General features: G+C 43.4%; 1 protein-coding gene across 3 annotated transcripts in view; it reads right to left on the bottom strand.

Annotated features, from left to right (window-relative positions):
- Nucleotides 1-23520, bottom strand: part of LPIN2 (lipin 2) — a 192588-nt gene that overhangs the window by 49197 nt on the left and 119871 nt on the right. For all 3 annotated transcript variants that reach the window (XM_073631426.1, XM_073631427.1, XM_073631425.1), the window contains exons 8-10: nucleotides 18769-18868; nucleotides 13335-13522; nucleotides 12468-12561 (exon numbers count right to left, since the gene is read on the bottom strand). In XM_073631426.1, coding sequence (XP_073487527.1) covers nucleotides 12468-12561; nucleotides 13335-13522; nucleotides 18769-18868 — 382 coding nt within the window. The remainder of the gene's footprint in view (nucleotides 1-12467; nucleotides 12562-13334; nucleotides 13523-18768; nucleotides 18869-23520) is intronic.

Genomic DNA, 23520 nt, shown 5'->3' with positions numbered 1-23520 from the left:
GTAATGGAGTAAGTAAAAGGCAACCATGTGCCACTTTTATTGAGTAGGCTCCCATTGTGGGTGACAAACTGGTAGCAAGCAAATACAGACTTTACAAAAGGTGATATATGCAAAACTTTGGGAACCTTTGCGTGTGGTGGATGTGCCTATTGCCAATACATGGATAGGCGTAGACACATCGATTTACCCAATGGACGCAATTTTTGTCCTAAACATTATATAAACTGTAGGACTCCTGGCATAGTGTACCTACTCACGTGTGAATGTGGGTGCTACTATGTCGGGAAAACTATAAATGAATTCTGGAAACGAATATACCAACACCTATCCATCATATGCAAATGAGACCTCGCTGTGCCTATTGGTTGCAATATGGCATTAGTTCACCCAGAATCTATCCGCAAGTTATACTTTCTGGCACTTGATTGTATCCACTTCAACTCCAGAGGCGGTGACTTTAACAAGCGTCTCCTCCAATGTGAGTTGAGATGGATATTTAATTTACAGGCCACCTCACCACCTGGCCTAAATGAGGCTTTCAACTTCAAATCTTTATTTCCGCGCTATGTGAATTTAATTTATAGCTTCTTTTTTCAAGTTCCGGTTATGGCATTTGCATGCTATATTACTCACACCATGGCTTCACAAATTTATTATGGAGGTGCTTCTTTTAGATAGACGTACTTATACCATCCTCAAAGGAGACCCTTTGAACAAATATAAACGGTCCCTAAATAGTTTAATACAGGAAGGTTATAGGAAAGGAATCATTAAAGAAAAAGAACAAGATTTCCTTATACCCTTGGCACCCAGAACACCTATATACTACATCCCCAAAATTCATAAAAACCCTATCCAACCCCCGGGCCGCCCTATTGTAAGCGGTATTGACTCCCTGACCTCCAGAATAGGAAAATTTATTGATTTTCATCTTCAGCCGGTAGTAGTTAAAACACCAGCCTTTCTAAAGGACTCAACGCAAATTATCTAGGAAATATCTGAGTATAGGGTGGAAGACAGCGTCTTGGTTGTTACGGCAGACATTGCCTCCCTCTATACCATTATACCTCACCAATTGGGATATCAGGCGGAGTTTTTTCTAAAAAAGGAGTCTTTACACAATACTACAACCATAGATTTTGTTATGAAATTACTCCAATTTGCTATGGAGCATAATTATTTCTATTATGGGGGAGAGTTTTATCTACAAAGCACTGGAGTTGCTATGGGGCTAAATTTGCCCCCAGTCTAGCTGGGTTGTTCATGGCCCTATGGGAAAATGGTAAACTTTTTTCCCTGGAGGAGCCCTGCCTCCTTTTTTGGCGTCGCTACATAGACGACGCCTTCTTTATGTGGAAAGGTTACGAGAAATCCCTTCACTCTTTTATGACCCAACTGAACACCAACGATTGGGGAATCAAGTTTACCTATGAATATAGCCCTACCTCGGTCGACTTTTTAGATTTGGTAATTTTCAAAGAACATAGTACCCTCCTTATGAAAACCTTCTTTAAAAACACTGACCGTAATGGATATATTCTATTGGACTGTGGACACCACCCAAAGTGGCTTAAAGCCATTTCTAAAGGACAATTCCAATGTATTTGAAGAAATTGTTCCCATATAGAAGATTTCCAGGTTCAAGCAAATGTCCTAAAAGACCGTTTTATTGAAAAAGGTTAGGAGTCCTCCTTATTAGATAGGGACCTAGATGAAGTTGCTCTTCTTGACAGACCAAGCCTCTTGGTCCCCAAAAATAGAGATGAGAACAAAAACACTAAAAAGTTGGAATGGTCTTTTTTGACCACCTTTTCTTCACAGTATTGGTGGGTGAACAAAATCATTCGCAAGCACTGGCAGACTCTGAAGTGCGACAAAGTGTTAGGACCTGCACTTCCAGATCGGCCAAATGTCCTATATAGAAGGAACCAAAATTTGAAGGACCTGTTGGCACCTAGTGTCATTGACCCACCTCGCAAGGTACAGATGTTTGGTAACAGAAAAAGGTTTCTGTCCTTGTAAAAAATGTGCGGTATGCAGGTCATCGCAAACCGTTAAAAGTTCCACCTTCTCTTCCTTTGTTACTTCTAGGATTTACTCTGTAAAATATTTTATTACATGTGGGAAGGTAGGGGTAATATATCTTCTTAGTTGTCCATGCGGGTTTCAATACATTGGTAGGACCACCCGGGCGCTCAAAATTCGGATTGACGAGCATTTGTCGAATATACGGAGGGGTTTCATTGGACATAGCATCTCATGGCATTTCCGTCAGTTTCATAATCGTGATACATCAGTATTGAAAGTTATGGCCATAGAAAAACTCCATTGGAGGGGTAGTAATTTAAAACGCCATATTTCACGATGTGAAACCCGCTGGATATTCGACATGCAATCCTATAGCCCTTGGGGCCTGAACATAGAATGGGATATAAATTGCTACATAGATAACAGCTAAAGCTATCCCTCCATCTCTACATTTAAGACATACTGTCAGGATGAAGAGTTCCCCTTTAGTTCATTAGCCTTTTTTTCCTCTGCTAAACAGTTCGCTCCTCTGCTAGACAGAAATTTTTCCTCTTGCTAAACAATTTCCTTTTTTCTATGCACACACATGCATTCTTTTTGTGGTTTCATAGAATTAGTACAATACGTTCAATGATATCTACTCTCTCCAACATGTCCGTTATCGGACGTCTCATCTTGCCCACAATGAGATTTCCCTCCCCCATTCAGGGGGAGGTGAATGGGTGACATGCGTTGCCCCAGCACAAATGCTCTGATCAACATTATATTTATTGATCTATGTGTATGAGCTGGTGGCATCCATTTATCATTCATATTTTTTGGTTCCAAATGCCACTTTAAGTCAAGTCATAATTTATATAACACAATAATTGAGGTTGCTCTTTTTTATGAATTTTATAAGATTTGGAGCAATACCATGTTTTTTTTATTTCCATGTATAAATTTTAACATGTTTTATATATAATTTTTTGATTATTCAGTTTTCTCCTTCCGGCATTATTATTATGATAATGTGACTGTTTTTATCATATATATCTGGCACAGCATATTAACACTTACAGACCTGTAAAGGATTTGGTCACACTGTGAACTGATTGGGAAATTATCCCAATCTTGTTTCCGGTGTCATCCTGCCTGCTGAGATACTTATAGAGGTGTGGTGTGTGACGTCTGGCTTCAGCCTACTTTCCCAGTCGATGCCTTTTACGGAGAAACGCAGGGTAGGGGGAGCCAAGAAACCTGACGTCACCACATAGCAGCTGTCTAGCTTGAATGTAGCAGTGCCGCCAAACTTTCCGTATTTTTGATCTTCTGCTAACAAATTTGATGCCGGTTGTGTTTTTGTTTTAATAAAGAAGTTTTTACATATTACACTATGGAGTTTCTCCTGCTTTTATAATCCACATATGGCGAGAGTTACTACCGAAGTCAGGATTTTCTTAGTTTGCCTTCCTTCAATTATCTATTCCTTCAGTGGACTTCTTTGCTACATTGTAACCATTTACAGATTACCTCACTGGAAGGCGCAATATCCAGCATTTATTTTGTTACTTTTTGTTATCTATTATTATTGCTCAAAGGTATAATTCATACACACATTCAGGCTGAGGGAGTTCCCTCAGTCTGATTGTTTGTGACAATAGTAGTGCACCTGAATATAGTTACCCTTCACAAATTTATTAGCCATGAAAACACCCCTTTTGACAGTATGGGGACATCACAATTAGTGACACTTTAGCACCTCTATACTGCGATTTATCTCTCACAGTACAGCTCTGTGACTATATCATCATTTCTATAATTGCATTGGATGATTCACTTCATTGTTAACCATGCCCATTTGATATTCAATCTCCATGTTTCTTTCTATTTTCTTTTGCATTTTTTATTGTTTGTTTTTGGTTATTTTCATGAGTTTTTCATTGTACACATGTTGGCTGTTATTATCCTCTTTGTCCACTGGGTGGCATATGGTGTGCTCTCTGGGCTGCGCTGTTTCTTCACAAACACCCGGCGGGGAGGCTCCACCCGTGCATGGCTAAATGGATGACGGGGTTCTCCTTGTTTCCATGGGGGATATATGTGCGGAGAGGAGCTCCTACCTGCCCCCACTGTGTTTCTCTAACACAGGTGGGGACCTTCCTTTCGCCGGTGATGCGCCGGCGCGTGACGTCATCACGCTCCGAGGGGCGGGGCTACGCTGCGCACCTACGTATCAGAGAGACGCTCTGAATTCTGGCGTCAGCTGTTTTTCATACAGCTAATGGGGCAGAATAACCAGCAATACCCAAACAACCTGTGAGGACTGCCTCTCTCATCAGCTGACTCACTATTTAGAGTGCTCAGACACAGCTGGCACGTCTTAGTCTGAGGACTGCTGCTCTGATGTCTGCACCTCTATCAGCACAGTGAAAGGTAACATACTAGTTTATATGGAAAATACCCCGCTAACGCTCAAAAATTAGTATATAAAACAGCCAGCACAACAAAAGAATTTGCAAGCAATGGATCATAGAAGAATATGGAGCGCTCAAATATACAACCAAATGATAATACAAAACTGTGTTGTATGAACAGATGTAAAAAATAATGAATAAATAAGTAAAAAAAAAAAAAAAAGATTAGTTAGCCCTGTGAAGGGAAAGAAATATAATACAGTGGAACCTTGGTTTACAAGTAATGCTGTTAACAAGCGTTTTGAAAGACGAGCTACTTTTTTTTTTTTTTAATTCTGACTCGGCTTGCGAGTGTTGTCTCGCAAAACGAGCAGAATTCAAGCTAATGGGCGGTGCAGTACCGCATTTGGCCAGAGGTGAGGGGCACCGGGGACACTCGGAACGTTTCTGAGTCTTGGAATGACTCCGAAATACTCAGTTCCTTAATGTTTCAGAGGCTTTCCGAGTTTCCGAGGTTCTCCAGCGCGGCGCCCCCCCCCCCCCCCACCCCCCCCCCCCCCCCCCCACTCTGGCCACATGTGGTATTGCATGTAATAGAAGTCAATGCGGAACAAATTTTCGTTTCCATTGATTTTTATATGCGAGTGCTTTGGATTACATCTCCTCATTCTCCTGGAACGGATTATGCTCATAATCCAAGGTTCCACTGCATAAAAAGATTAACCACCAACGTGAAAATACAAGGTGTTGTAAGCCAATACAAATCAATTGGAAAAAGTCATGTGATGTAAAAGGAAACAAAGTCCATATAGGATTCTTGATATAAATGAGCAAAAATCAGCTGATTGACATCACTGGAACCACGGTAAGAAAAGATATTTGCGGACAACCACCACCACCGACTTTGCAAAGGCTTACCGGAATGTATGGACTTAAAAGGGTATACACCTCTTAAGTCAAGTAGGCTTATGGTGTTAATCGCCGTATGTATGGAGATGTGACATCTACGATCGCTATCCCAGATCAAGACCGAACACTCCTCTTCAACAGATTCCCAGTATGATGTGCAGATATAGTTGTCATAGATGGACAGAGGACCACAACAAGTCTCGGTATTCACACGGTGTAACCAAAAAATTAAAAAAGGTTCCACATAGTGTGATATTGTAGATAAAATAATTTATTTAAAAGGAATAAAATCGTAAAAAACACTGACATTTCACATGGAGATAAATGCATTTGCAAAGGACAATATGGAACGGCACAATGATGTTGGCAGGATCCGACCCGATGCGTTTCGTCATCTGGGGTGCGAGTCTGCCCCAAGTACTGCGCAGTGTTTGGGGCAGACTCACGCCCCAGATGACATCTATGCAGACGAAACGCATCTGATCTGGTTCTGCCAACATCATTGGGCCATTCCATATTGTCCTTTGCAAATGCATTTATCTCCATGTGAAATGTCAGCGTTTTTACGATTTTAAATTCATTTATCTACGAATCTAATTGATTTGTATTCACTTACATTGTATTTTCATGTTGGTGGTTAATATTTTTATATTATATTTCTTTCCCTTCACAGGGCTAATATGTTTATTTTATTTATTATTCATTATTTTTTATATCTGGTCACACAGTTTTGTATTATCATTTGGTTGTATATTTGAGCGCTGCATATTATACTAGTTTATATAGGCAATTCTGGGTAACACATGCCCTTGTCTCCTTGTTACAGCACACTAGTGTCTGTATACTTATTCTAAAAACATTGATTGAATTTCCTTTGTCTATTTATGGCCTTTCAGACAGCAATACTCCTTTGCCGGTTTAACATCAGGGGCGCCTCTTGTGGATGTGAATCAGTGGCTGGCTCTGGGCTGCATGCTTGTCCATCTTTGTGTCCATGAGGACTCTTTCAGGAAACGTGGATTCCCCGCATTTGTTTTTACCATTTCCCCATGTCCTTTCAATGAACCCTATAGTACCCTAGTACCTTTAAGCCAAAATACTATATAGCTCATTAAAAAAAAATCCCTTTTTATTTTATGTACTATTGTACAAATACTATATCTATGTTGCAGATAAAGATAAAGTCACCCAAGTATAAATTTCTCCTGGGAAAATATGGACCAATAAAATTTCCGAAACATGTCGGGATGTATGCTACAAATCTTCATGGACTGACCTCAGCTTGACTATGGCAGTGCCTGGATTATTAGCTTTAGGTTTGATAAATATTAAGGGGGTAAAACCTTCCGGGGCTAGGGGCGTGGCCTGGACGGCAATGGGATAGGACGCAAGAGATCAGTGCTCCGCTCGTGGTAGATCCTGCATTCGGCATCCTGTGACCCCAAAATGCACTCTGTGCCCCACATCTGTGACACAAAAGCCCGCTGCACCGGTCGTGACATGTCCCCGCCGAAACGGAGCACTGCAGCCTCGTCATCCCTGGATAAGTTTCGGAGAACGGAGCGGGATGGCGAGGGGCAAGATGGCGCCTCCTCCACAGCACACTCCGCTCCTCACACAGAGCGGGAGGCAGCCGACACAGCGCGTGTCCTGGAGGCGATCTCCCTCTGTCAATCTACCCTCACGACCAAGCTGGAGGAGGTGAAGGTGGATATCTCCTTGATAAGGCAGGACATGACAAAGCTCCGGGAAAGAGTCACCGAAACAGAGACCAGAATTAGCCGAGCAGAGGACACCTTATACCCCATGCAACATTCACAGGAAGATCTGAAACGCCAAATTCAACAACTGGCACAGAAACAGGCGACCTGGAAAATCGAGCCCGCAGATCCAACCTAAGATTTATCGGCCTACCGGAGGGCTCAGAAGGCACTGACCCGGCTACTTTCCTTGAAAAAGTTCTTATATCCACTTATGGCAGGGAGGCCTTCTCCACCACATTTGTGGTGGAGCGCGCGCACCGTATGCCTGCCCGCCATCCACCTGAAGGAGCTCCTCCACGAACCTTCATTGCGAAGCTACTAAACTTCAGGGATCGAGACGCGGTCCTCCGGATGGCAAGAATTAAAGGTAACATTCAGTTCCAAGACGGATTTGTCTCAGCCTTTCCAGACTTTTCTGCGGAAGTGCAAAAACAACGCTACAGGTTCTCGGAAGTCAAGCGGCGCCTACGAGCACAACACACAAAGTATGCAATGTTGTTTCCAGCTCGCCTACAAGTTACAGGGGGGCGGGGTTCTTTTTCTTTTTCTTTCCTTTTTTTTTTTTTTTTTCCACCGGTCTACCTTCTCCACTCAACCCCTCATACTCCAAGATTGGTGACAGTTTTGTTTCAAACAGGAAGGGTGGGGGGGAATGGAACATAACGTGTTAACAATTTGATGCTATATACCACATAAGAGCGTAAGAATAGAGCATTTTATACCATTAAGTATTTGAAAGACGCAGAGTCTAAAATCTCATTGCTGGACTACTAACCAGCGTTTTTTTCGTCCCTACCATTAGTATGGTATATTGCCACCGGCGGGGCCCGTTAGGCTTCAGCCGATGGCGATATAGGTAGTGTGTACTACTTTGGATTGCAGCAGCCACATGTTGTCTACAAGTGGTCGCACAAGTTATGGGTTTGAGGCCCCAGCCAAGTTTGGGTGGCTGAGGGCAGGGAGGGGGGAAGGGAGAATGTTTCAGTTAAGTTTACAGAGTATGTATTATGGACTGTTGAATTATGCTGTTAATGATTGTGTATGGTACTACTTGTCAATGAGATGGAGTGTTCTGTGGAGGGGAATGGGGGGGAGAGTTGAGACTATCCTGGGAGGACGTACCCAGATGTATCACTACAAATATCCATATGACACATATGACTAACATAAAGTTCCTAACATGGAACGTCCGGGGAATCCGAGATAGAATTAGATAGATAGGTCTCAAGTCCTATCGTGCGGATATAATCGTGTTGGTAGAAACACACATTACAGGCCAATTGCAGATTGCGCTGAAGCGCCCATGGATAGGGTGGGCATATCATGCCACGTACTCCTCCGACTCAAGGGGAGTCTCCGTACTAATCACCAAAAATACCCCATTTGACTTAATTTCAGTGCGGACGGATCCCCAGGGCAGGTTCGTCTTCCTACATTGTCATATTAGTGGTTCACAATATCTGATCCTTGCCTTTTACATACCCCCACCATATAACTCTACTTTAATCACCGAAGGTATACTGTATATGTCACAATACCCTGCAATCCCCGCTATTTGGCTAGGGGATTTTAACACGGTCCTAAACCCTAAAAGAGACAAACTGCAGACTACTCAAAGCGCACAATCCCCCGACAGTACTAGATTTGGGCGGTTGATGTCTGAATTCTCTTTAACCGATACATGGAGATTCAAGTACCCAAATAACCAGGCCTTCTCCTGCTTTTCGGCAACTCACTCCACAATGTCTCGCATAGATTTCATACTGATCTCAGAAAAGCTTCTTCCGTTATTATCAGACTCAGGATATCACACTAGATCCCTATCAGACCACGCCCCATGTTGGGCTACTCTACACCTCGCCCCACACGCAGGATCTCACACATGGCGCCTCCATCCCTTTTGGCTGTCTGCCCTGAGTGAGCAGGAGGATATCCAGGAGGAATGGAAATACTTTTTCAATCGAAATAAGGGTACCGCATCGACGGATATAGTATGGGAGGCATTTAAACTACACGTCCGTACTATCCTTTCCTCACGCATAAATAAATTGAAGACCTCGTCGAAAGTAGCACTCCACCTAGCCTCTGAAAAAGTAGAATTGGCAACTAAAAACTTTAACCTAGATCCCACCCCAGCCAACGCATCAGTACTTAAATTACAAACCCGCATACTAAACCAATTACATTTTGAAAAAGCCAAACAAAAACTCTTTTTCTCAAAGCAACGGGTGTTTGTAACGGGTGAACGAGCGGGTAAAATATTGGCATACTTGGCCCGTCAGGACACTAGTCCTCCGGTGGTAGTATCCCTGATAGATTCACACAATGAACTTTTAACAGATCCTACATCGGTAGCAACAGCATTTCGAGTATACTATGCTGATCTTTACTCTTCTAAAGTGAGGGTCAATATACACGAAACCCAGTCTTTCCTTCACAATATATCGTTTCCCCAAATCTCAGAACCCCAGAGGAATGATATGGAGGCCCCCCTTACTGCGGATGAGATTGCGGCTGCAATCGCATCCCTAGCCCCAGCAAAAGCCCCTGGCCAAGACGGCATACCTCTGGACTTTTATGCAGAATATTCCGAGGTATTGATCCCTGAATTATTAAAATTGTACAATCACATTTTTGAATCTGGGTCCCTACCTGAATCTCTCCGGCGAGCAGTAATCATAGTGATCCCTAAACCTGGAAAAAATCCCCAATATCCGGACTCATACCGCCCAATATCATTACTCCAAGCGGATATTAAAATTTTAGCAAAAGTACTCGCCATCCGCCTCAACCAAATTATTCTCTCCATCATCCACCACGACCAAACGGGGTTCATGCCTGGGAAAAACACGGCTATGAACCTGCGGCGTTTATACATGAACATCCAAGCAAACCACGAAAATATAGGGGACCGAGCGGTGGTGGCGTTGGACGCCGCCAAGGCGTTTGACTCCGTGGAATGGGAGTATTTATGGGAATGCCTTAGGAGGTTTGGATTCGGGCCCAGATTTATTAAGTGGGTACAGCTGTTATACTTCTCACCAGAAGCCAGGGTGCTTGTAAATGGAACTCTGTCAGATTCTTTCCAGTTAGAACGTGGCACCCGTCAAGGATGCCCATTATCCCCACTCTTATATGCCCTAGTGGCCGAACCCCTGGCCATCTCCCTCAGGACACACCCAGAAATTCGAGGTCTCAGGGTTGGGACCCTGGTAGAGACGGTGAGCCTTTACGCTGACGATATGCTTTTATATCTAGAAGATACTGGCCCGTCTCTGCAGGCGGCCCTGCAAACCATAGAGGAATTTGGAAAACACTCAGGTCTGAGTATGAATTGGTCTAAATCACAGATTATGCACCTAGACCTAGCGTCACCCACACGTCAATCAGCCTCCCTTCCATTACAGAGAGTTGCATCCTTTAAATATCTAGGTGTACAAATCACTAGAGAACCCAAGAAATTTATCAACAATAATATTGAGCCTCTATTCACATATATGAAATCCCGTACGCAATCCTGGGCAAGAAGGCCCACTGGGAGTGATGGGGAGGATCAACCTCTTTAAAATGATCCTACTCCCAAAATTCCTATACATACTCTGGAACTCACTGTTACTCATTCCCCTTAAAATTTTCAAAGCCCTAGACCAAATAGTCAACTTCTTTACATGGGGATCCAACAGGCATAAGTTGGCCTGGAATACCCTCAAAAACCCTACTACCGCCGGAGGGGCTGCCCTTCCGGATTTACACGCTTATTACTTAGCTGCGCAGATCTCACATCTCTTTCACCTCCATAAAACGGACAAAGACAGATACCAGGCCCTAGTATGTAAAAGACTGAATAAAGATATGTATTCTCCCTTACAAGTGATATTTAGAGGTGGAGAGGGTGGAAGGGAAGGATTGGCCCAGAACCATCTGCTACATCAACACAAAAGAATTTGGGAAATCGCGCTTAAACTAACTGGAGCTGACTTCTATCACTCGCACACACCCCTATGGCGTAACCGCCAACTAAAAGAACTACTGCAGATGCCGAGTGCCACAATGTGGGCAACTAAAGGAATCACATTTCTATTTCAGGTACTCACACCGTTGGGGGTAAGGCACTTTCAGGCACTTAGAGAGGAGTTTGACCTTCCGGCACACATGTTCTTTGGCTATATGCAATTAAGACACGCTTTACAGACCCAATTTACAGATGGTTTCCCCAACACACAAATGATACCAATGGTCGAAGTAATCACAGGTGAAGAACCAGCCAAGCTAATATCCAGCCTATATAGTATCATAAGAACACGCACAGTCGCAAGAGTCATAGATAGAGCCAAAATTAGATGGGAAGACGACATAGGCCCATTAGATGACTCAGATTGGGAGGAGGCACTGGAGAATGTTAAGAAGTCATCCCCGACACTTTCCGATCGACTGACTCAGTTATATATCATCCACAAAGCTTACCTTACCCCTTCACGGCTAGCAAAATTCTCTCATGGACAGGACCCAAAATGTCCAGGGTGCTCAGCTGACCCGTGCTCTTTTATCCATTTACTATGGGAATGTCCAAATAATCAGCATTACTGGACACAAGTTATAAAATTTCTACATGACCACATGGGCTCACCCCTGCAACTTGACCCCAAAACATGCCTGCTAGGTATATTGCCAGACGCTGACAATGAAAAGTATTTAGCAACTTTCCTCCACGAAACTTTATTCTGTGCCAGGAAAGTAATGGCTAGACACTGGATGAGGGCTAACCCTCCCACTATTCAAGCTTGGATTGGTGAAATAAATAGGACACTACCGTACAAAAAGGTACTATATAGCCACAGGGGGTGCCCAGCTAAATATAACAAAATTTGGGACAGGTGGCTTAACTCGAGCGAAACCTGTGTGGAATAACTAACTAAACATGGGAATATTTGGTATGTGCATGACTCACATTGTATTATTTACCTGGATAAAACCTGAGAAATGACGTAATGAATAATGGATCCAGCTAAGTAATAATAAACGAACGAAAAAAAATAGTGATGTTCAATACACTGTATTAGTAGACACAATTACAGATGTGAAGGCTTCCAATGTTAAGACATATGCGCCCAAAGGGGGGGATCTCTCTCCCTCTCTACTTTCTATAGCAATACTTCTTCATATTGTACAAATGTAACTTGACTATTTGTATTGATGTAATATGTATACTTCATACATGTATGTTCCTTTTACCAGTGAATAAACATGCTCTTGTTTAAAGGAAAAGAAAAACCTTCCGGGGCTGAAGTGGTTAATAATCAACTAAAACAAGCAAACCACAAAAGGAGCCAGACAAGAAGAGCCGGGGCTATGGTGGCTTACTGTGCAATACCTGTTATAGATCCTCACAACTAGATTAGGATTGTCGATTATCCCCGGGTTTTCTGCAAACTGTTGATATGTGATGATGTGTTCCTTGAATTTCTCTAGAAAAAAAAAAAAAAAAAAAAAGGATTTACATTTCTATAAAAATAGGACTAAGAAACATCATATTTAAAGCCCAACGCCAACCATTTTTTTTTTGGTGGGATAGCGCTGTCATACTTTTATATTCATCTGGGAAGATTGTCCCTCACTTCCTCTCCCTATAATACCCATACAATAAACTGAAGGTATGGTTATCAAAAGACAAGATGGCACAAAGAACAAAAAAAAAAAACCCAGTATAGCAATAACCTATGGAAACCAATCAGGAATTTTTTAACAGAGTTTTCTACAGGTATCCATAATCCGATTGCCATGAGTTATTGTGTTTACTACTTGCACTGCTTTTTTTTTTCTTTTTAAGTAAAACATACATCATATAATGTCAAAGAGAAAACTGCTATAGATTTGGAGCAGTAAAACCAACACTTTGAGACACAACCCCTGTGCAGCAGGGAGAGTATAAATGATGGGCTGAGGCCTAAATCTTTGCACAGTTGGAGACTGCTTATTATAGAATTTCTACATTTCAGATTAGCCAAGCTGCTGCAAACAGCATACTTTCAGTTAGCAAATTTCTATGATGTCATCTAGTCCCTGTGAGGGGTCTGTTCCACTAACGGGCAGCATATGTCTGCTAATCAGTAACACAGCATACAGGAAAACGGCTTACAGGAAGCAAATGAAAGACAAGTTTATCTGCCACTCTAAAAATGCTAATGAATAAACGCCTGTGCTGGGGCTGCTGCAGGGGAAAATGGCCAGTACAATTCACCTTTAGATATCTCTCCATTTTCACTTAGGCCTCCACAAAGAGAGAGCGTTACATCTGGCAAGTCCATTGCTGAATCAGAGAGGCATTCTGTACCGCTATCCGCAGCAGCGCTACCCACAGACTGGGGGGACTGGGAGCCTGAGAGCATGTCTGATTCCATCCACTGCCTGGAACCTGGATCTGATTCGCTGCAATACAAGTAGATTATCTCAGTGTTAATACAAAGAGTATCATGCTTCTCATCAATGTAAACTTGAATGAAAGTGGATGTAAACTTTGTTACATCACTAGAATACTATAATAAGGCTTACCTGTATGTACTGTGAATATCTCCTAAACTTGCACATTTTAGGAAATATTCAGACTGCATGCAGCAGATGACATCATCAGCGCATGCGCTCTGAAGGTCAGGCTTACAGTGCCAGACCTTCAGAGCCTGTGCTGGAAACGACGGCTCCTGCGTGCATACACTGAAGTCATGTCATCGCAGCATTTTAGCACATTATGTTGTTATCGTACAAGTTTTTTTTTTTTCTTCAGCGGTTTACAACCGCTTTAAAATACTATAGACATTGTTGAAGATAAGAACATTAAGACATTTCACACCGAGCCGCGGGGGGCGTCGGCAGTAAAGCGGCACTATTTTTAGCGCTGCTTTACCGTCATTTTAGCAGCTTTATTCGGCCGCTAGCGGGGCGGTTTTAACCCGGTTTTAAAGGGGTTAAATCCACCCCAAAACACCGCCTGAGCGGAGTTTTGCCGGCGGTATCGCAGCGATGCCCCATTGGTTGAGGAGCACCGGTGGAGGAGCAGTGAGTTCACCGCTCCTTCACCGATCCAAAGAAGCTGCTGACAGAACTTTCTGTGACGTCCTGCCAGCGCACCAGTGCGCATCGCATACTAGCTCATTATGAAATACTTACCTTAGATCAATGCTGTTGCAGTGGTCGCCGCACACAGGCGACATGTCTCACGGAGCTATTCCCGGGTTCGTGGGCTCCGGCGCTGTGACTGGCCAGAGCCACGATGACGTCACTTCCGCGCAAGCGGCTGGGAACGGCACAGCTTCTGAAGAAACGGCATGAGTGGGCCGTTTCTTCAGTGCACATGTGCCGCCGTCATCGGCAAGTTTAGGAGATGTGCAAGTGTGCAAGTTTAGGAGATATTCACGATACCTACAGGTAAGCCTTAGTTTAAGCTTACCTGTAGGTAAAAGTGGTGTAGCAGGGTTTACAACCACTTTAAACGACAAAGTAAACCTTGTACCTGTCTAAATAAACGACTCCAAGTTCTAATTTCATCTGCGCTGTAGCTTCTCCAATATCAGCCTGTGAAGCCACAGTGTGTTTTCAGCGACACCAAACCTCCCCATGGTATCACTCACTCCCTCTTCCCATCCGCATCTTAGACTAGCAGGCAAGGGTATACAGTAAGCGCGTTTACAATTTTCCCTGCAATCTCAGCAAAGTACATGTGTCCAAACTGTGCTGATGCAACCCCTGGTTGAACGGACCTTGCAGAACCCTGCTGAAAGAATACATTTGCGCTCATGGACCGAGTAGCGCATTTCATTTTTAACAGGTGGGCATGGTTTACAGGGGACGGCTTTGACATCACTGACCCACCTGCCTGTGATTGAGTGGAAAGGAGGATCACAGGCAGGATTTGAACAGTCTAGCAATTTATTAAAAAAAGTATGAGAGACAATAAAAATGCACTTACTAATCAAAAGTGAATCAAGGCTGGTCATAAACCCATATAGACCTCCATAGGATCACCATAAGGCTGCAGAGCTTTACAGGCATGTGGATAGTTGAAGCAGAGTTCTTGATGGAAGTACTTTTAACTAGTGAGTGCATTTTTATTGTCTTTTATGCTTTTTAATGAAATCGCTACACCTAGATGGAGTCGCCCTCTTTTGTTTGTTTTTTTAAATGTGCATTAGAATCTCAAGATCTAATCTGAGAGGAGCTGCATCCACTCTCCTGGCCCTCTTATGTGCCCCGTTAAATGACATAGTTACATATTTAGTAAGGTTGAATAAAGACACCAGTCTATCAAGTTCAACCTGAGTGAGTGTTGGTGCGTGTCTACAATTATCCCTATTTTTTTATTTTATTTACGGTACCCATATAGCGCTGTCAATTTATGTAGCGCTCCACACATACATCGCACACTCACACATTGGTCCTGACCCTCAAGGAGCCCACAATCCAAGCTTCCCAACTCACATTCATATAATAGGGCCAATTCTGGACAGAAGCCAATTAACTGGAGTACCCGGAGGAAACCCACAGGGAGAACATGCAAACTCCAGGCAGGTAGTGTCGTGGTTGGGATTCGAACCAGCGACCCTTTTTACTGCTAGGCGAGAGTGCTAACCACTACACCACTGTGCCTCCAAATGACGGCCATGACGGTTGGGTTCTATGCAGTGCAATAGCTTATTCATTTTCTTAGGATTTGAACAGTAAATAGCTATAGCCTGCTACGTTTTTTTTTCCCCCATCAAACCCAACGGGCTGAATGGAAAAAAACTGAGGAGCTCGCTGTACTAACTATGCAATGTTAGTACAGTGATCTCCCCCGCTGAGCTATTGTGTTCTGACACTGGGACTGCACCCCCCACCAGAACACACCGTTAAGTGTTTGCAGCCATTAGCTGCCAGCGCTGATTGGTTTTCCAGCATGCCTATTCAACAGAAGTCGACCATTTAGTCAGCTTCCTGTTGGACAGGCTGATGTAAACACAGGCCAAACGTAGGCCGGTTTCTGTTGGGCCGATATTTGGCCCATGTGTACCAGGCTTAAGAGATAAGCACCTAAATCTGCGATTTGCAAATGTGGCTTATTTCTTTACATCTTTATGAACATTCGAAAGCTTGTCATTTACTTTGCAGGTTGTGATGATGAATTTCAACTTTAAATGACGTATGTTATATGACCCCCTCATAGCGGATGGTACAGGCACCAACTTTCTCTGCCCTTATGTTTGAGGGAAAAAAAAACGGTGTTTTGATGCATATTCACGCATTCTGATGCAAAATGCATAAAAAAAAAAAAAAACATGAACACATGCATAAAGGTGGGGTCTTTCAGTTATTGGCAAAGCAGGGATGACATGAGATTTTTTCAGCACAGAACATATACATCCAGACTGAGAAAAAAATGTTTGGATGAGATTACTTATGCACATGTACATACTAGGGTTGCACCGATACCCCTTTTTTAAGACCGAACACAAGTACCGATACTTTTTTTTCCCCAAGTACTCGCCAATACCGATTCTTTTTTTTAATGTCATTCGACAGTGGACTAGGTCAGTAGTTTTTTATTTTACAGTTTTATTTTTTACAATTCATATATGTTTTTACAATGCATTCTTTTTTTTTTTGGGGGGGGGGGGGGGTTATTTATTTTACAATTTTACCTTTTAAATATGACCTTTTTTTTTAATCAACCCTGTTGGGAGGGGCTTTGGTGATATATCAGGGGTCTAGACCCCTGAAATCTCTCTTTTGAGACAGAGAAAGGGACTGAGGACACAGATTCCCCAGTTTCTCAATCTGTAGCCTCAGCTGCACTGAAGATAAACGGACAGAAGACATCGGCTCCTGTTCAATAATAAACAGAGACATCGTAAATACCGCTTACTCTGCTCATATATGAATGCACAGAGTCAGTGCTCACCGACTCTGTGCATTCAGAAAAGGAAGGAGCCACTAAATTACAGATTTACCGGCTCCTTCCTTCACACTCCTATCCTGACAGATCTGAGATAGGAGGGGACTGGAGGAGGACACGGAGGGGGACCGGAGGAGCACAGAGGACACGGAGGAGCACACGGAGAAGGACATGGGACTGTCAGGGATGATCGATGCAGCGGTGGGGGGGAGTTACAAGCATCAATCTTTCTGTATAGATTTCAATAAAGCAGCTGAAAGCTGTGTGTGTGGGGGGGGAGCGGCTGTCAGCTGCTTTATCGAAATCTATACAGGGAGATCGGTGCTTGTACTCCCCCCCCCCCCCCCCCCCCCCACCATCGCTTCGATCACCCCTGACTGCCAAGGTGTTTGGTCAAGCATTGGAGCAAATGCTCGGTATCGGCACCAATACGGATACTAGTATCCGTATCGGTGCAACCCTAGTACACACGTTATTTTTGTCTCTAAAATATTATGCATATACACCGATCAGCCATAACTTTATGACCAATGACTAGTTAGGTGAATAACGTTGATTATTTCGTTATAATGGCATCTAAAAGTCGGTGGGATATATTAGGCAGCAAGTAAACATGTTGTACCTGAAGATGATATGTTGAAAGCTGAAAAAATGGGCATTACAGTTTGTTGTGTATGGGGCTGCAAAGCTGCAGACTGGTCAGGGTGCCAATGCTGACCTGTGTACACAGCCAAAAGCACTTACAAAGAGCAAGTGAGCATCAAAACTGGACCACAGAGCAATGGGCTGATGAATCACATTTTCTCTTTTACATCATGTGGTTTGCCAGTTGTGTGTGTGTCTCTTACATGCGGAAGAGATGGCACCAGGATGCAGTATGGGAAGGCGGCAAACTAACAAAGGCAATGTGATGTCTTGGGCAATGTTCTGCTTGGAGACCATAGGTCCTGCCATTCATGTGATGGCAGTGACCTCTTTAAGCAGGATAAGGCGCCTTGCGCTGCAAAAATGGTTCAAGAATGGTTTGAGGAACAGAACGAGTTTGAGATATTGAGTTCCAAATTCTCCAGATCTCAATCCGATCGAGCATCTGTGGGATGTGCTGGAAAAACAAGTCCAATCCATGGGGGCCCCACCTTTAAATTATAGGACTTAAAGGAACTACTACTGATGGCTTGGTACCAGATAGCACAGCATACCTTCAAAGGCCTAGTGGCGCCCATGCCTCAGCGGGACAGGGCTATTTTGTCAGCAAAAGAGGGACCTACTCAATATTAGGTGGGTGGTCATAAAGTTATGATCAGTGTATATATTATTTGAATCTGTGTAAAATGACATCATCCTACAGACTATTTTGTGTGAGAACCCATTTGTCTTTCATACATCTTTGTTTTGACAGTAAGTTATATACTAATAAGTTTGTTCTGTTATTAAATGGCTGGGAAACTATTTTTTGGCATGCATGTGGAAATGATGTAAACCAGGACCATTAATACTTGACACTTGCACTTCATTTATAAAGCAGCATGCAAAGGGGTGATAGAAAGGCACATATTATGCTAAATTAAAAACCAAAAAAAAACTAACCCTTATGTGTTATGCAAAAGCTTACAGTGTAAATAATACAAACCATATTTGTGAAAAACTTTGCAAATATTTCCCATACATGCCTGTATACATACACATTTCCTCCCGATCCTTATTTAATGTGGCTTATATTGATGCATTTTATATAGAAACATAACTATACCTTTTAGGAAAATAAAGTGCTGCCACTTCAGGCTCCAAAACATTCAAGTCATCCAGATAAATATCACCCGGGCCCTGATGCTGGCTTCTCTTCCTCACCCCTTTGTGAAAAAAACAAAAAAGGTAAATAAGAGAACGCTTTCATTTAATTTCAACAGTATCATGGCAAGATGAAAAATCAGCTGAGCCAAGCAACTTCACAGTGAATGGATAATATATATATTTTTTTTTAATATAAATGTATTTATCCTGTTTATCCATTCAAACCAAAAGGTAACAAAAGAAAAAAAAAAAAAAAAAAGGAAGATCAGCAGTTTTCTTTGACTGACAAGAGTGAGTTCTGGTTAGGGCTTATGCACATGGGCGTACAATCTATATTTAAATCCATAATATCTACACATTTGAAGGCAGCACTATTGTATCCTATGGGTCTATGCATGTATGCATGTAAACATTTATGCTAATGTTCACGTGTCCAGTGTACATGGACCGTACTGCTTAGGGCCAACAAATCAGCAATGTGTAATCAGTGGTGGAAACCAACATCATACATTTATGTTATAAGCATGTAAATGAAGCAGAAACGTTACATGCGTAACATCGTATGGACAGGTTTTAATGCAGGAACTTAGTGCAAGGTCCTATGTAAAGACATCCATTCTGTGTGCATGAGGTCTAAATTTAAAAAGGTAAATACATTCCATTTTAACACTTTTAACAAAGGATTAAAATAAGATACAGACAATTAGGACAGAGGATCTGCATTAGACTAGTTGCTGTATTTAAAAGGCTACAAGTAAAGTGGAACTACATTGCATCTGAGCACCACAAACCAAAAATGCTTTTTAATTAATTTTTAATGCAAAGCAAATTTGCCCATCTTTCATGTCTCTAAGCTTTATTTAGCTGGGAAATCACGTTGAAAAACACCCCCTAGCATTTCTGGCTGTGGCCATCTTGAGCACGTGATTCATGTACCATTTACTTCCTGGAATTCCTCTGCCCTTAGCTCAGGCATGTTGGCAGGAGGGGGCGATTAGCTGAGAAAACCCCTCCCACCCTCTTCCCCACCTGAAGACTCTTGGGACGTATGACATCATTTGCCTAGGCCTGGAAACCAGGAAGTAATTGAAGAAACGTAAAAAAATAGGATTTTTTTTATAACAGCTTACCTGTAAAATCCTTTTCTTTTGATGTACATCACGGGACACAGAGCCTCAGTAATTACTGATGGGTTATATAGGGTATCAAAAGGTGATTGGACACTGGCACACCCTAAACAGGAAGTTCAACCCCCTATATAATCCCTCCCCTTGCAGGGATACCTCAGTTTTGTAGCAAAGCAATATAAGTGTATTAGAAGATGTGCGGGACCTCTGTGTCCCGTGATGTACATCAAAAGAAAAGGATTTTACAGGTAAGCTGTTTTAAAAAATCCTATTTTCTTTCTCGTACATCACGGGACACAGAGCCTCAGTAATTACTGATGGGATGTCCCAGAGCAATGCTACCTGAGGGGAGGGGAACCACAACCAAGTAGGGTGTAATCAGACCTGAGGACCTTGTACCGCTGCCTGCAGCACACTACGCCCAAAGGCGATATCCTCATGCCTTCTCACATCCACCTGATAGAATCTGGTGAATGTATGAACTGAAGACCAGGTTGCAGCCTTGCAGATTTGAGCCATAGAGGCCCGGTGATGCACCGCCCAAGAAGCACCAATAGCCCTTGTGGAATGTGCCTTGATCTGAAACGGAGGAATTTTCTGTTTCAAACTGTAAGCTTGAATAATCATCTGTCGAATCCATTTAGAAATGGTAGATCTTGACGCTGCCTGTCCTCTATTGGGACCTTCAGGCAGCACAAACAAAACATCCGTTTTGCGCACTTGAGCAGTTGCTTCCAGATAAGCTTTGACTGCTCTTACTACATCCAAAGAATGTAGGGACCTTTCTTCCGAGAACAGGGATCAGGAAAAAAGGAAGGCAGAACAATGTCTTGGTTTAGATGAAAATCTGAAACCACCTTCGGTAAAAAAACTAGGATGAGGGCGCAATACCACTCTATCCTTGTGTACAATCAAATAAGGGTCTTTACAGGAAAGAGCTGCCAATTCTGATTCTCTTCTAGCAGAAGAAATGGCTACCAGAAAAATTAACTTCCTTGTCAACAAGACCAAGGGAATCTGACGTATTGGTTCAAAAGACTGTTTCTGTAACACAGACAGAACCAATTTCAAGCCCCAGGGGTTTAGGGGCGCCTTAACCGGAGGATTAAGACGCGTCACCCCCTGCATAAAGTTTCGGACCAAAGAATGTGAAGCAAGTGGCCGTTGAAATAATACTGATAAGGCCGAGACCTGGCCCTTGATGGTACTCAAGGCCAGCTTCATCTCTAATCCCAATTGTAGAAAATCAAGAATTCTACCTATCACATACTTTCTGGGATGCCAACCCCTGGATTCACACCAGGATACATAAGCTTTCCAGACTCTATGATAAATCACTCTGGAAGCTGGCTTCCTTGCATTGATCAAGGTAGATATCACAGGACCTGAAAGCCCACGATTCTTCAGAATGTGGGTCTCAATAGCCAAACCGTCAAATTTAGCGTTTGTAAGGCAGGATGGAACACTGGACCTTGAGATAACAGGTCTGGGCGTGACAGTAGGGTCCACGGGGAACCCACCATCATCCTTACTATTTCTGCATACCAAGTCCTCCTGGGCCAAGCGGGGCTACCAGAAGTACCGACTTTCCTGCCTGATCCTGCGAAGGAGTCGTGGCAGTAGCAGAATAGGCGGGAATGCATAAACCAGTGAGATCCGATGCCACGGAATTACCAATGCATCCGTCCCGCATGCAAGAGGATCCTTTGTCCCTGCCACAAATTTGCCCTGATGATTGATATAAGCCACTGCTGTGGCATTGTCGAACTGGATCCTGACTGGGCAACCCTGTAGCCTGAGAGTCCAGGCCTTTAGGGCTAGATATGCTGCACGGAACTCCAGAATGTTGATGGGTAGAGTCCTCTCGGTTTTGGACCATACCCCTTGGACCGCAGACTGTTCCAGAACTGCTCCCCAACCCGAAAGACTGGCATCCGTTGTTACCACCGTCCAGGTGACCGGTAGAAAGGATTTCCCTTTCTGAAAGCTTTCGGGTATTAACCACCAATTGAGGCTCTGACACACTGCATGAGACAGGTGCATCGGAAAATCTAATGCCTGAACCCTCTTGTTCCAGGCTGACAGGATACTGTGTTGCAACAGTCCTGAATGAAACTGAGCATAAGGAACTGCTTTCGAACGAAGCTACCATCCTTCCCAGCAGCCTCATACAAAGGCAGACAGAAGGACCCTTCTTGGTCCTGACTACCAGAATCAGCTCCCTTAAGGCAGTGATCTTTGCCTGAGGTAAAAATACCTTCTTCCTGGCTTGTATCTATGATCAGACCCAAATACTCCAGTCTTCTTACTGGTTTTAGGAAAGATCTTTCTAGGTTGAGGCTCCAACCTAGGTGTTCCAGATACTTGACTGTGGTCCTCAAGTTTCCGTTCAAACAGGCTACCGACCGGTCTATCAAGAGCAGGTCATCTAGGTATGCTATGACAGTTATACTTTGAGCCCTTCATCTGGCCCGAGGAGGAGCCAAGATTTTTGTAAACACTCGAGGTGCAGTGGCTAGTCCTAAAGGCAGAGCCACAAACTGGAAATGGTGCCCTCCTATCTCAAAGCGCAAGAACTTTTGATGAGCAGGAAAAATGGGCACCTGCAGATATGCATCTCTGATGTCTATCGATGCCAGAAATTCTCCTCCCTGCAGGATGGAGACTACTGTCCGAATTGATTCCCTGCGAAAGGACCGAATCCTTAGGAATCGATTCAGATCCCTTAGATCCAGAATGGGTCTGACATCCCCATCTGGCTTTTGGACCGTAAAAGGTTGGAATAGAAGCCCAATCCTTGGTCCTTCGTGGAACCACCATAATGACCTCTTGCGACAAAAGCCGCTCTAACGCTAGGAGCGACTGCTTTTTCTTTGAATCTCTGGGGACATCTGATCTGAGGAAACTAGGAGAGGGAAATTCTTGGAGCTCCAGTTTGTAACCTAAGGTTACCGTGGAGATTACCCATCCGTCCTGGCAGTCCTCCTGCCAGAGCTTTGAAAACTGTAGCAGTCTTCCCCCCACTCGAGTGAGCGGGGGCGCCCCTTCATAAAGAGGCCTTAGTGTCTTGTCTAGTAGACTTCTTCCCCCAGGACTTCTTTTGTCCCTGGGGTTGACTCTTGTTTCTTGACCCAGACAGAGGAGGCCGTTGCGACTGCCTGGAGGCTGATGCCCCTGGCGCTGGGGAAAGAGTCAGTTTGAAAGAGGGGCGCTTACTCTTTTTCTTAACAGGTAAGAGAGTGTTTTTCCCACAAGAGATCCTTTGGATATAGTTATCCAAGTCTTCTCCAAACAACCTTGCACCATGAAATGAAAACCCAGCCAGAAGCTTCTTACATGGTGCTTCAGCTGACCAATTTCTCAACCATAAGATTCTACGCATATGCACCAACTCAAGTGAAAGACGAGAGGTTTGGATGATAGAATCTCTGATGGCGTCAACAACAAAACATAAGGCCGCTGGAAGACTCCCATCGCTGCTACTGCAGGTTGAGCCACTGAACCTGCTAAGGAGAAAACATCCTTCAACAGGGACTCCATCTTTTTATCCACAGGATCCCTGAGCTCCTGAGCATTGTCTACAG

Source organism: Aquarana catesbeiana, linkage group LG05, assembly GCF_042186555.1.
Source record: "Aquarana catesbeiana isolate 2022-GZ linkage group LG05, ASM4218655v1, whole genome shotgun sequence".
Lineage (NCBI taxonomy): Eukaryota > Metazoa > Chordata > Amphibia > Anura > Ranidae > Aquarana > Aquarana catesbeiana.
The sequence above is the reverse complement of the archived record's forward strand: the minus strand, read 5'-3'. Positions and strand labels throughout refer to the sequence as shown.